The following is a 14,597-nucleotide window of genomic DNA, read 5'->3' on the forward strand; positions in this document are numbered from 1 at the left end:
AGTGGCAGCTGGGCAGGGTGGGCCCTAGAGGTGAGTGGCAGCCAGTTACGGCGGGCCCTGAAGGTGAGCGTGGCATGAACATGTCCAGGAATGAAGGCACCACATTCCTGACATGGAGAGGTGACACACCAGGCTTCTAGTGCTCTGCAAAGAAACTAGGCTTCGGATGCAGTTCCTATTAAAATCCACAAAGTACTTAAAAAAAAAAAAAAAAAAAAAGAACTGGACAAAAAATGTCCTAAAGTTCACCTGAAGAAAAAATAAACAAAAATGCCCAGGAACCCTTTAGAGAAGGGCAGAGGTGTCTGTGCTGCCGGGCACTGGAGATGGGGGGACAGTGGAGACGGGGGGGCAGGCAGGCAGGCGGGCGGCAGGGAGGATGAGAAGCACACAGAGGTCCTGGTGAGCAAGTCAGTGGGACAAAGGGCAGACGAACAACAGGGAGAACCCAGCACAAACACGAGCTTCTGGATGCCGGCGCTGGGCAGGGCAGAACCCAGGCCAGCCCCCAGGGTGCTTCCAAGGACACTCAGAAAACACTGTGAGTTGAATTAAAGGCAAACAAGTGTGGGGTGTGATGGGGGCACAGGTGATTGAAAATACATGACACAGATGAATGCTCCCCAGATCAGCAGGGAGGAAACCGAGTCCCAACACAGTCAGGAGACACACAGGGGCCACTCAGTCCACAGCAGGCCGGCCGGCCTCGCTCTGGTTAAGGAAAGGCTGGGAGCCCAGCCGGCCCGTCAGGGACTCAGGGAGGGTGGGGAGGCCACTCCACCATCCCGACGGGAGGAAGCCCGCATGCCAGCCTGCAGGGTACCTGCAATATTGACAGAAACCTTCTTTCAAAAGCACATACTCTCCAACCTGGCCATTCCCCTTCCAGGAATCCACCTGAGGGTCATTATTAGAATTTGGAAACAAAAATGTAGGTAGAAGGGCATTCATCTCAGTGTTTTTCTTGTGTAAGAAAAATGGAAACGGTGACTTTACCCATAGACTGGGGATGGGTTGTAAGGCCCACCACTCATGACCGGGAGTGACCACCTGCACCTGTGTCTGACATCAGCCCAACACAGACAAGCAGAAAATGCTGGGATTCCCCGTAGCAAACAGCGGTTTTCTGCTTTGCACGCTGCTGCACCGTGTTGGATTTTTTTGCGATGGGCATCAATGACTTTATAACTAAAACCTTTCAGGCGTTGTCCCCCTGAATGCAGCAATGGGACAGCACATCGGCAGAGGCCCTGGCCCTTTCCACAGTGCTGGCAGGTCAGGGAGGGGGGCCCGAGCAAGATCACACCGGGCCTTCACGAGCCGGGGACGGCAAGAGCCCAGTGTGGGCCTCGGGGAGCGTGGAGAAGGCGGCCACACAGGAGCAGAAGGGGCCCTGAGTATGGCAGGGGTGGGAGAGAAGGGTGGGCCGGGCTGCCCATGCCAGGAGACTGCTGCCTGCATGTGGGGAGGACGGGGAAGTACAGGGCCGGGCACATCCAGGCAGAATGCTGCAGGGGTGAGGCCACCGATGCAGAGGGCACAATGCAAGGGTCAGGAGGGTGCTCTCAGCTCAAACAGGCTCGTGACCAGCATAAGGCCCAGGGGGATGACCCACGGAGGGAGGGAGACAGGGCTCGGAGGCCACCCCAGAGGGGAAGCCCAGGAAGGGGAACTGAGTTGGGGCCAAAGTCCTCCCAGCAGGCAGGAAAGAGGGGGCAGGTCCAGGGAGGCAGGGGCCAGTGTGAGCGCACAGCGTCAGTGTCTGAGTGTGTCAGTGTGTGTGGTCTGAGTATGTGGTGGGAGTGTGTCAATGTGTGTGTATCTCCATGTGTGAGCGTGTGTCCATGTGTGAACGTGTTGGGTGTCCAAGTGTGAACGTGTGGTGTGTCCATGTGTGAACGTGTGGTGTGTGTCCATGTGTGCGCATGTGTTGTGTGTCCATGTGTAAGCATGTGGTGTGTTCATGTGAGTGTGGTATGTATCCATCTGTGAGTGTGTGGTGTGTCCATGTGAGTGTGTGGTGTGTGTCCATGTGTAAGCATATGGTGCGTTCATGTGAGTGTGGTGGGTGTCTGTGAACATGTGGTGTGTCCATGTGAGTGTGTGGTGTGTGTCCGTGTGTGGCGTGTGTCCATGGGTAAGCATGTAGTGTGTTCATGTGAGTGTGGTGGGTGTCCATCTGTGAGCATGTGATGTGTCCATGTGTGGTGTGTGTCCATGTGTAAGCATGTGATGCATTCATGTGAGTGTGGTGGGTGTCGATCTGTGAGCATGTGGTGTGTGTTTGTGTGTGTGGTGTGTCCATGTGTGGTGTGTATCCATCTGTGAGCATGTGGTGTGTCCATGTGTGTGATGTGTGTCCATGCGTAAGTATGTGGTGCGTTCGTGTGTGTGGTGGATGTCCATCTATGAGCATGTGGTGTGTGTTCATGTGTGTGGTATGTCCATGTGTGAGTGCATGGTGTGTTCATGTAAGCATGCATTGTGTCTGTGTGTGTGGTGTGTCCATGTGTAGTGTGTGTACATGTGTGATATATCCATGTGTGAGTGTGGAGTGTGTCCATCTGTGAGCGTGTAGGGTGTCCATGTGTGCTGTGTCCACGTGTGAGCGTGTGTTGTATGTCCGTGTGTGTGGTGTGTGTCCATCTGTGAGTGTGTAGTGTGTCCATGTGTAAGCATGTGTTGTGTTCATGTGAGTGTGATGTGTGTCCGTGAGGGTGTGGTGTGTCCATGTGTGTGGTGTGTGTCCATGTGTAAGCATGTGGTGCGTTCATGTGTGTGTGGTGGGTGTCCATCTGTGAGCATGTGGTGTGTGTTCGTGTGTGTGGTGTGTCTGTGTGGTGTGTCCATCTGTGAGCATGTGGTGTGTTCATGTGAGTGTGCGTTGTGTGTCTGTGTGTGTGGTGTGTCCATGTGTAGTGTGTCTCCATGTGTGATATATCCATGTGTGAGCATGGTGTGTGTCCGTGTGTGTGGTGTGTTCATGTGTGATATATCCATGTGCGAGTGTGGTGTTTGTCCATGTGTGCACGTGTGGTATGTGTTCATGAGTGTGTGGTGAGCGTCCATCTGTGCGCGTGTGGTGTGTGGTCATGAGTGTGTGGTGGGTATCCATGTGTGAGCATGTAGTGTGTGTTCATGTGTGTGGTGGGTGTCCATGTGTGCACGTGTGGTGTATTCATGTGTGTGTGGTGGGTGTCCATGTGTGTGGTGTGTATCCGTGTGTGAGCATGTGTTGTGTCCATGTGTGAGTGTGGTATGTGGTGTGTCCCTCTGTGAGCATGTGGTGTGTATTCATGAGTGTGGTGTGTGTCCATGTGTGAGCGTGTGGTGTGTGTGGTGTGAGTGCCTGGTGTGAGTGTAAGCTGAGGATGAACTCACACAGGTGCAAGCTCCCGCTCCTGCCTGGATGGGGTCTCAGCAGCCCGGGACCTGGAGGGTGGGGTTGGGAGCCGGGCAAGGCTGTGAGCCCAGCAGGCTTCAAAGAGGAGCACGGAGGGCCTGGGGGAGCAGCAGGACGGCACAGGAAGGGATGCCCGAGGTCCCAGGGAGAGGCAAGTGGGGACCCTGGTCAGCTCCGGGTAGCTGGCGGGGCAAGCAGTGGCACAACTGCTGGGGCGCGGCAGGAAGGTGGGAGCACCCAGCGAAGCGCGGGGCTTGATCCTGGCGCCTGCCCGCTCCCGGCTTCCCACCCTTCTGGAACTCACGTGGCGATGGGCACGAGGAACTGGTAGGAGCCGCGGAACAGCACGAAGGCCGCGTAGCACAGCCAGATGCTGCTCGGGTGGCGCGTGTGCGCCAGAAGGAAGACCAGCCCCGCCTGCGTGGCCGTGACGCCGGCGATGAGCAGCTTGGACCAGCGCGCCCAGCGGATCTTCACGAAGCCGGCGGCGAAGGATGTGATGGCTCCTGAGAGGAGAGGGATGGGGCGTTGCAGCGGCCCTGGGGGGCCACGGGGCAGGGAGAGGTAGCGGGAGCCTCTGAGGAAAGGTATCCACGGGGCAGGGGGTGGGGAGGGGGAGCCTCCGGGGGAAGGATCCACGGGGCAGGAGGCGGGGAGGGGGAGCCTCCGGGGAAAGATCCACGGGGCAGGGGGAGGGGAGGGGGAGCCTCCGGGGAAAGATCCACGGGGCAGGGGGAGGGGAGGGGGAGCCTCCGGGGAAAGATCCACGGGGCAGGGGGAGGTGGCGGGGAGCCTCCGGGGGAAGGATCCACGGGGCAGGAGGCGGGGAGGGGGAGCCTCCGGGGAAAGATCCACGGGGCAGGAGGCGGGGAGGGGGAGCCTCCGGGGAAAGATCCACGGGGCAGGGGGAGGTGGCGGGGAGCCTCCGCGGGAAGGATCCACGGGGCAGGGGGAGGTGGCGGGGAGCCTCTAGGGAAGGATCCACGGGGCAGGGGGAGGTGGTGGGGAGCCTCTGGGGGAAGGTATTCATAGGGCAGGGGGCGGGAGAGGGAGCCTCCAGGGAAGGATGCGCGGGGCAGGGGGAGGTGGCGGGGAGCCTCCGCGGGAAGGATCGGCGGGGCAGGGGGAGGTTGCGGGGAGCCTCTGGGGGAAGGATCCACGGGGCAGGGGGAGGTGGCGGGGAGCCTCCAGGGAAGGATCCACGGGGCAGGGGGAGGTGGTAGGGAACCTCTGGGGGAAGGTATCCATAGGGCAGGGGGCGGGAGAGGGAGCCTCCGGGGGAAGGATCCACGGGGCAGGGGGAGGTGGACGGGGAGCCTCTGGGGGAAGGAGCCTCGGGGACCAGGGCATGCGTACCCAGCAGCGTGGAGGCAGCATCGGCCGCGCCGTTGTAGACCCGCGCACTGTTGGTGGTGGGGTCCACCTCGTTCCATAGGATGTGCACGTAGTAGACCACCAGGTAGTAGCCGGCCGAGTTGAAGACCCACCAGAGGGACCACAGGCGCAGCTGCGGCCGCCGCAGGCTGTCCCCCAGCTCCCGCAGCATCCGCGCCAGCACTGAGTCCCCGCAGGCCACCCGCAGAGCGTGTCCCAGCTTCCCGCCCGGGCCGGGATTCATGCGCTCCAGCTCGGAAGCCGAGGTTTCGCACCGCCCCCGGTCGTCGCGGTTGAAGAAGAGGCTGCGCTTGGGACGCTTCAGGAAGAGGGCGAGGACCACGCTGAAGGTGAGGAAGGCCAGCGAGATGTAGTTGAGCGTGGAGAAGGAGACTCGGCCCACGGTGACCAGCAGCTGGCCCAGCACGGAGCTGGTGAACACGCCCAGCAGCACCGCAGCGCGCGAGTAGCCGGCCACACGCTGGTAGCGCGCGGGCCGCACGAGAGAGAAGATGTAGGAGGAATAGGCGATGCGCGCGGCCATGGTGACGCTGTAGAAGAGCTCCATGAGCTGCATGTGCGCCACCGAGTGGCCCAGCAGCAGCAGCAGCCACACCGACACGAAGCTGAGCCCCTGTAGCAGCAGCACCGGCGTGTAGCGCAGGTAGTCGGTGAGCAGGAACACGGGCACCAGCACGGCCAGGTAGGAGTACGACAGCACCGGCGTGATCTCGTTCGTGACCTGCGGACAGGCGGGCGTGCGCCCCACCAGGCGTTAGCAATGCTGCCGCTGCGGCGGACACAGACCGCGCGAGGTCATGGCTGCTGACGGCTTCCTGCCCCAACACTGCCTGGTGTGACCCCCTCTCCCCAGCACGCCCCGTCCCATGTCCCACTGCATCGTCCTCTCTGAACAGGGACCTCTGGCTCCCGACCCTCCCGGGAGCCTGGGAGCGTTTGCCTGCAGAAAGCTGGCAGTGGCCACAGAAGGAATCGTTATTAACAATCCTGTTCATCTAAGCTTCTCTATTTTTATCTTTTTCTTGAGACAGAGTCTTGCTCTGTCGCCCAGGCTGGAGTGCAGTGGCACAATCTTAGCTCATTGCAACCTCCACCTCCCAGGTTCAAGCAATTCTCCTGCCTCAGCCTCCCGAGTAGCTGAGATTACAGGTGCGTACCACCACGTCTAGCTAATTTTTGTATTTTTAGTAGAGATGGGGTTTCACCATGTTGGGCAAGCTGGTCTCGAACTCCTGACCTCAGGTGATCTGCCCACCTTGGCCTCCCAAAGTGCTAGGATTACAGGCACCAGCCACCACACCCAGCCAGCTTCTCTATTTTTAATAGAATAAAAACATGGTTTTATTTCATTTTAAACAACATGGAAAACACAGCTGTAACCCATACACATTCACACCAGCACAAGCTCCTTCCATCCTTCCTGGAGAGAGACAAAAACAGAAGACACAGAAAGGAAGGGCAGGATCAGGAACAGCAGGTTCGTGGGAGGGACTGTTCGTGGGGGAACCCGGCAGGGGAAGAAAGACAGGAAGGGGAAGAAGGGGAAAGAGAGGGTGTGGGGTAGGGCAGAGGGCCCTGGGCTGCGCACTCCCGTCTCACATTTGTCCCCAGAGCAAGGTCTTTAAGGCCAGACTCCAACCCAGGGGCAGGGAGCGGGGCAAGCACCCCTGTAGCCGCCCTGCACCCACCCAGGAGGGGGAGCACAGGCTGTCAGCCTGCCCACCCCCACCTCCTCCATCACATGCTATGTGGGAACCCAGCTCCACAGCCTTGGCCACTGAGCTGATGGTGGACACTCCAGGCCTGTGGCCTCAACACACATCCACCTTCCATGGGAACGTGGAGCTGGGCATGGGGCTGGGGGTGCTACCTCCTACAGGACAAGGTCAGAGGGCACTGCCCCAGACTCTACTCCAGGCAGGCACCAAACATCCTCAGCTGTCTTGGCAGGGGCCAGGGCTGCTGCGGGCACACTTGGGCACACCTGGACACAGTCCAGAGGAAGAGGCCCCACCCCTGTGAGGCCAAGCTGCTTGCCTTGCCCCTCCCTGGGGACTGATGTGGGAGCCACCCTATGCTTGGAGCCTCCCCTGGGGCCCAGGTGCATTTTCAGCAGGTGGCCCCACCCACAGGCCCCACCAGACCCCACCTCAGATCCACTGGAGGTTGGTACCAGGTGAGCCAGCAGGGCCCTGCTGGACTCTGGGCCTCCAGCAGGCCCCACCTGACTCAGGCCTGACCACCAGCAACCCCACAGCCCTACTCGTGCTGCCCCAGGTGACCTCAGCCCCTGCCAGCCACACTTGATAGGACCAAACCCTGGGTCAGCACAGGGGGTGCTGCACCGAGCCACACCGCCTCCCCAGGGCCTCTCAGCCTCGTGTCTGGCACACCCAAGATGTGTGGCCCGATGTGCTCAGAGCCTGGCCACCGGCTACTGTGAACAGCTGGGCAATAGGACCTGCAGCCAGGCCGGCATGCTGAGAAGCTTCCCAGGGGCTCAGGGGAAGGCTGCCCAGAGACCCCACCTCAGGGCACCCTGAGGTCGAACCCCGGAGCCTGCACCCTCATGGAGGCCAGGCTGACCCAAAGGCTGTGGTCCCAGCAGCACCAGGCACCCAAGGTCCCTCCCGCACTCCGTCCTGCTCAGGACATTCCGGAACACTCTGAGGGCAGGTCATGTGCCAGGAGGCTGAGTGACCACGTCGGGTCACAGAGAGCCTCAGGGCCAGCCATCGGCTTCTGCACTGTGTTTACAGCAATGTCCTGGGGACATCAAACAGTCCCTCTGTGGGCAAGCTCTCCTGGCTGATGGCCTGCTCGACTGAGGGAGGCTCCTCCTCAGGGCCAGCCCAGGGAACCCCTGCAGATTCCGAAAGAAGCGGCTCAGAGGCACAGGCCCTCCTAGGACCTCAGGGACCCCCGACCCCCAGACACAGGAAGTCGCACGGGGGCATGACAGCCCCAGCCCCTTGCCAGGGCACAGGTCCTGCCCACAGCCCAGAGTCAAAATGGTAGCCAGCCAGCAGAGAGGCTCTCCCCAGACCCCACGGCTCTCTGGAAAAGGGCGGCCAGGGGTCCTAGAAGCCTCACCACCTCTGAATGAATGGAGCACGCCTCATTCCACCAGGAGCTGGCTCTGCAGGCTGGGGCCTCATCAGGCACCTCCTGGTCTTAGTTGAGGGTCTGAGTGCAGAGCTCCCCCTTGGCAGACCACGGGGTCAAGGTGGAGCCTGAACACCCCCTAACACCCACCCGGAGCCCTCCCTCTCCTCTCCCTGCACCTCCTCGACGGCCCCTACTCCCCCTTCCTCAGCCTTGGCAGGCAGACAGCAGGGAGGCTCTGCCCAGAGCTGTGACCTGCGTCCCACTTACAAGGCTGCTGGGGGAGGGGCCCCCACAACGGTCCCAGCAGGGAGGTGGCATCTGTCAGGCGGCCATGGCTCTGACACGAGGACAGCCTCCTGCTGCCTGAGCCCAGCGTCGGCCCTGCTCTCCACAGGTCTTGGTTGGGGTCCAGGCTGAATGGGCAGAGTGCAGGCAGCTGCGCCCAAATCTACGCCCAGACGGCCTCAGGGCAGCTTCTCTGAACAGGGAGGCGGGAAGGTGGGCAAGGCCTGAAGGCAGGCAGGATGCGAGGGCAGGGCCAGGCATGGGCAGCAGGACTGGATGCCACAGAAGGGCACCCAACAGGGGCTGGCTGGGGACGGGGCATGGGCTGCAGGTCAGGAGGGACTGCTGTGCACAGGGTCCTGGGCCAGGGAGTCTCCCTGGAGGAGGACGGGGGCTGCAGCTCCCACCACACAGCACAGTTCCAGCGGGGGCCCCGGCACCCTCAACCCACCCAGGAGCACCTCACGGACTCGGCCGGGGAAAGCGCTCTCAGCTGACACTCAAAGCAGAAACCCTGGAGGGAAATTTGGCCAAATTCAAAATGACTCCAGAGAAACACCGTATGTAACACACAGCCAGTCCAATCCCAAGGGCACGGGGTCCCCAGGAGGCAGAAAAGGGAACCAGGTCCAAGAAGGACAGCAACCGCAGGGCTGCCAGGGAACATCGGCCCACGGCGGGAGAAATGGAGGCAGGGCAAATGTGAGCAAAGGAAACCACGCTCCTCACAGTGGCCAGACGGCCGGCGCTCAGCAGCCCACCCGAGCTGGTGAGGGGAACATGGGCAGCCTGTGGCAGGCTGCAGAGGAAGCAGCATTTGCCCCAGGAGTGAGCTGGAAGTGCCAACCCGGGCCAGCTGGGTCAAGGCCCACTGCCTGAGGCTGCCAGCTCGTACTCTACCCGCAGCCATCACCTGCGGTGGGAGAAGCCGGAATCCCCTAATCACCTCCAGCAAAGCAGCAGATAAGCACCTTGTAGTTCAACCCAGGAGGCGCAGCTTAAGAACAGCCTCGAACCCACGTGGAACGTCTCTCAAGTCAGATTGGGCAGGAGAGCAACTTGCCAAAGCTGGGTCACAAGACACCACTTACGTGAACTTCCTAGACAGAAGCCTGGCAACAACAGGGGCTGGCGAGTCCTGGCAGGCCGGGCCTCCCTTACCCCCGAAGCTGCTCCCCACCCACCTACTGGTGGCCGCCCCCGCACACCGGCACCCACGTGCCTGCTCCCGCGTGAAGTTCTTGTCGGGCCCCAGGAGGTAGGGTGTGATGAAGCTCTCCCCGGGCCTCTCCTGCAGCCAGAGGGGCTGGGATCAGGGGGCCCCACCAAGTGGCAGGTGCACAGAGCGCCTGCACCCATCGTCCCTCTGATGACATCCAAGGCCTGGTGGAATGGCTTAATTTCTGGAATCTACTTTTTAATCCGTTAATGTGCAACATGAGAGGGCAGGCAGATGGGATTTAAACATTTTCGCTCTAGAGACTTTTCTTATTTTGTTACTTTAAGGGAAACGCCACACATAATGCTCATCCCTATAAATAACCTTGGCGGTGGACAGTGGCCCTCCACTAAGAGCAGAGATGCCATCTGGTCAGTGGGTGGCAGGGAGAGGGGCGGACTGGCCAGGAGCAGAAGGCACTTCATGAGGGGTCAAGGAGATGGCTCCGCCGCTCCAGCCCCAGCCCCACCACCGACAGCCGGAGCCAGGGCAAGACCCTGTCCTCGCCTGGAAAGTGACCCAGCCTGGCGGTTAGCAGTGCTGGCCGTGGGACGAGACACAATCACACCGCACGGTGCTCTGAGCCCGGCACGTGGGAAGGGCAGCACCTCCACTGTCCCGAGAGCACACCCCTTGGCTGCGCATCAGTTTCACAATTCTAGGGTCTGGGAGGGGTGGGGCCCGGCTTCCGGCCAGGAGACACAGGGAACAAGAGGCATGCCTAGCGAGCAATGTGGGTGCAGAGGACAGGGACGGCGGCTGGGATGGGCAGGTGAGCAGGCCCAGGGCCCTGGGATGGGGCGTCAGGGTGACCAGCTGGGCCGGCAGCCTGTGAGAGCGCTTTTCCCAAAGGCTTCCAGGTTCCTTCTGTGCGGATGTGCCTTATGGACAAGGACCCCACAGCTCAGGAGGAAACTGCTTCAGATAGGGCCGCTCCCGCCTCCACCGTTCACGTGGCCTGAGAGACCCGTGACTGGGCGTAAGTCTATTAGAACAGTTTCAATAAGACCCTTTGTCCTCACGGCTGAGTAAAATGAAAATTCCTTCAATAATCTCTTTAGGTAAATAGCCACTAAGTCTCTATTGAAGGCAGGTGCCCAGCAGGGTTGGACATGGGCTTCCTCACCAGGAGGGCTGATGAGCCCAGCCTGGCGGGTGGGGTGGGGCAGGTTCCCTTTCTGCAGGATACAATATCACTTTTTATCTAGCCTGGTTACTAGGCCGAAGCCAGGCCCCTCCATCTGATGGTGTCCGCTGCAGGGGGTGTGAGACCCCAGCCGGGTTCCCTCTGGGACCATATTATCAGCTGACACGGCCACTCACCCACTCCAGCCTCAAGTGCTCGCACATCCAACAGGAAAAGCGCCCTGGCACCCCAGTGCCCATGTGCCTATTCCAGAAGCTCCTCCCCGCCCACCCACTGGCGGCTGCCCCTGCACCCCTGCACCCACGTGCCTGCTCCCGCGTGAAGTTCTTGTCGGGCCCCAGGAGGTAGGGGGTGATGAAGCTCTCCCCTGGCCGTATCTGCGCCATGAAGCCGTAAAAGCAAAGGTAGCACACAAGGCGCCGCCAGGACCGGAGCTCGGGGTCAGGCCCAGGTTCCACGGGCACCTGCTTCTCCACCGCTGGGCTGGAGGGCTCCATGCTGCTCAGGCCACGTGTAGCTCCGGAGGGGACGAAGGTGATGCTCTGCCTGGAAGGAGGGGTGGAGTCAGGGCACCTTGGAAGATGGTCTGCAGCCTCCCTACCCCGCAAAACGAGGCCCAGTGCCGGCCTCCTCCTCGCCACTCAGGACCAAACACCACCCTGGAGACGAATGCAGACCCCAGACCCATCCACACCCCGTAGCACCAAACTGGGAGCCACCCACACCTGAGCCGTTCCAGAGTCCCCCAGGCCAGGCCGTCACCACCTCCAGGGTCTCCGAGGCTGAGGGAAGTCTCCAGCCACATGGAGTGATTTAAATGCCAATCAAAACCAAGTTAATTAACTAATTGACTTACTATATTAACTAAACTAACAAAATTTAGGGTTTGGGGCCACACTAGACTCATGGCACTGCTGGGCAGTACGTGTGGCTGTGGTGGTCAGGCGGGCACACCTCACCCCACAGGCCTGAAGGCAGCCCACATGCCTACTGCTGCTCTAGCGGCACCCAGGTGGCCCAGGGAGGGCACAGGCAGGAATGGACACTGCTGGAGGCTGGGGACACACCTGGTCACACCACAGGTGGCCAGCGGCAGGTGGCTGCAGGTACCAGCCTCAGGTCCCCATCAGTCTGGGGTCGGATCCTGCACATGAGTGTGGGGAACGCACCTGCCCCCGTGCCCTGGCCGGAGGGCATGCAGGCCAAGCCCACAGTGAGGGAAGGGCAGAGGGAAAAGCAGGTGTCCTCGAGGGGGCTGAGGGCAGCCAGGGCTGAAGCATACATGGGAGGGAGGATGGGATGGAGCTGGGCCCAGGCCCTGAGCCCAGGGACCCCAGCATCCCCGGAGGCAGGTTACCCTAGACAAAAGCAGCTGGCAGGAGCCATGAGTGGACCTGACACATTCCAGATGGAGCACCCTAGACTACGGGCCTTTATCCACAAGGCAACATGCATCCAACCTTGGGGACCATCCCGCCAGCACCCCCACCCCACACGGCCAGGGCACGTGGCGGAGCAGCAGCAGCACGCGGCACACTGGAGGGCTTGTCTCTTTCGGTCCTGATTCTGCCCAGGAGAAAGGCTCCTCCGGTGCGGGCAAGAGCACGTCTCACCACCACAAATCGTGCCTTCCAGCTGTGGGGCAGGAGCCTGTCCACTTATCAGAATCATGTCTCCAGGTGCCACGTGGCTCTGGTTTTCCATTTAAGGCCTCGGTGTAAAGTTCTCTTTCAAGTAAGTCAAAAGTGAGCTGCCATAAACAAGTGTGTCAGGCGCCCACACCAAGCCAACCCTGTGAGGCGAGGACCCAGCCCTGGTCCCACACAGGTGCACCTCACGTCTGTATCAGCTGACCTCTGCTCCCGGAGGCCAGCCCTGGCAGAGTGCGTGTGGAAAGGCCATCTGCTGCTCAGGTGGGGTGGGGATGCAGCACACGCAGAGGGCAGCTGAGCAGCCTTGTGGGGCGGGGTCGCCGTCCCATCTGCACTGGGCTGACACAGTCAGACAACTTTGCCTCTCCACAGGGCCGGCTTGGGAGGGTGGCAGGGGGGTCTGCAGAGGGTCTGGATTTGAGGAGAGTCTCCTCCAACCCTCTAGCAGGGGCTCAGAGCATCCCTCGATGTGGGGCCAGCTTTGGGGGTCCAAGGACCCCTAGGAAAATCTGCCCCAGGCTCTCAGCATTCAGTCTCCAGGTATCAGAGACCACTCGGGCTGGAAGTGCTCCCTGAACCGCCCCCAACCTGACACAGGCTTAGGAAAGAGGTTGCCTTCAGGGACCGGAGAGAGAGACCCTCCCCAGGCCACTTAGACAAAGCCATCAGCATCATCTGGGGTCCTGTCTTGACACCTCTACACACTCATGTCTGAAGGAACACAGGTGACAGCAGGGAAGCTCTTAAGAGGCAGAGACTGGTGGGCTTGCAATGGGGGCCGCAGGGAAGAGGGGGAAGGGTTAGGGGAACCTCGAGGTTTCCATGGCAGGGCACAGCTGGGAAGAAGATGGGACCAGCACCCTCCATTGGAGGCAGCCAGGACCCTAGAAGTTCTCAAAGGGCCAGAATGAAAACAGCCAGCCAGGCAGGAGGAAGCGCGGACAGGGGCCACTGCAAGGCTGAGGCAGATCTGACGGTCGCCTGCCTCGGCCTCACCTTCCACGCCTCCTCAGGGCCTGTCAACAGCTGGGAAGATCAGTGCACAAAGGCTGGGCTCCATCACCGGGGACCCTGATGCCCAGAGAGGCATCAGGTAGAGCTGGACATACCTCAGACCGCACCCACCCCTCCCCACTGGGAGACCCATTCAGCCCTGAGACTCCCTGTCAAGTTCACTTTCCCACCAGTCAGCAGGTTTAGACAGGTGCACCGATACCCAAACAACCAGAGCAACCAGATCACCGCAGACAATGGGGAGCCATCAGGGGCTGAACTAAGCCCAGAGTCTGGGCCCACAGTCCATGGCTGCAGGAGTCAGATCCCCACCCACAGGACCCCCAGGGGCTCAGGAGCCCTGGGTACTTGGGCCCCCTGTTCTGAAAGGTGCCACCTCCAGAAGCGACCAGAACATTCCTTCCTTGGGAAGACAGCCAGAGTCTCAGCCAGCAAGGGGGTGCTGCTGGTCTTAACAGTCAGCCTCTGCTGCCAGCACACTCAACTTATGTGCGGTAAACGTAGCCCACTGACAGGTGCTCGGCCATCACGGCCAAGACCACCTCCAAGAGGAAAGATAGGGAACTTGGTCACCATCATAGAAACGCAGCCCCAAGCCAGGGGACGCCTAGACTCCAAGTGTCCAGACCCCAGCCCAGTCCCATACAGCTTGAGGCCTCTTCCCGGCATCTGAAGGAAGTCCCTGGCCAGACAGGAGGGCCATGGGGAAGCAGCGAGAATCCCTGCCTTCAGGAGAAGGTTGTAACAGCCCCCGCAAATCCCCGGCCCCACTGTCCCCAGTGACCACCCCCACCCAGGCCCTGTCCTTCCAAGCACCTGAGAAGGCCGGAGACCCGCAATCAAAACAAAAGCAAATGCCACCTATCATTCCGTCTTTAAACCAGCTCCTACTCTGGAAGGCTAACCAAGAATGTTCGTTAGGTTTTTTAGAACGCCTGCTAGTTTAAAAAGAAGAAGAAAGCATTGCACACCCTCTGGCCCCCGTTCAGATGACCAAGTTCAGGGTTCCTAACAGCATAATTAGACCCTCCGGCTATCACTGCTGCAGGCCCAAACACCCGAGAAGCACTCTTTCTCGTCTGTGTCCAGCACAGATAACTGTACTATCTGGAATTATAAAAATCCACCAAAGCCCCTTTGGAAAGAAAGCAATTAGCAATGGCAGCAAGCAGCGCACAGGTGGCATCCAGGCAAAGGGGGCCAGTGAGATGCAGCCTGGCTCCCAGGCCTGGACAGGGCAGGCAGGTGCACTGGGCCACAGGGACCTCGGCTCTGCTGATTGAATCTGGCCTATGCGGGGATTCTCGGGTCTCCGTAGGGGGAGGCCACCTCTTTACAGGGCGGCCGACAGGCACCTCCAAAGACTTTATCCCA

General features: G+C 60.5%; 1 protein-coding gene across 8 annotated transcripts in view; it reads right to left on the reverse strand.

Moving 5' to 3' along the window:
* Positions 1-14,597, reverse strand: part of SLC19A1 (solute carrier family 19 member 1) — a 49,378-nt gene that overhangs the window by 12,975 nt on the left and 21,806 nt on the right. For 6 of the 8 annotated variants that reach the window (XM_063659712.1, XM_054468298.2, XM_063659711.1 and 3 more), the window contains exons 2-4: positions 10,866-11,103; positions 4,760-5,519; positions 3,708-3,909 (exon numbers count right to left, since the gene is read on the reverse strand). In XM_063659712.1, coding sequence (XP_063515782.1) covers positions 3,708-3,909; positions 4,760-5,519; positions 10,866-11,054 — 1,151 coding nt within the window. In that variant the 5' untranslated portion in view covers positions 11,055-11,103. Of the gene's footprint in view, positions 1-3,707; positions 3,910-4,759; positions 5,520-9,413; positions 9,473-10,861; positions 11,104-14,597 lie in introns of those variants that run through there. The other 2 variants (XM_063659713.1, XM_054468303.2) reach the window with 2 other exon arrangements.

The sequence above is a fragment of the Pongo pygmaeus genome, chromosome 22 (genome assembly GCF_028885625.2).
Source record: "Pongo pygmaeus isolate AG05252 chromosome 22, NHGRI_mPonPyg2-v2.0_pri, whole genome shotgun sequence".
NCBI lineage: Eukaryota > Metazoa > Chordata > Mammalia > Primates > Hominidae > Pongo > Pongo pygmaeus.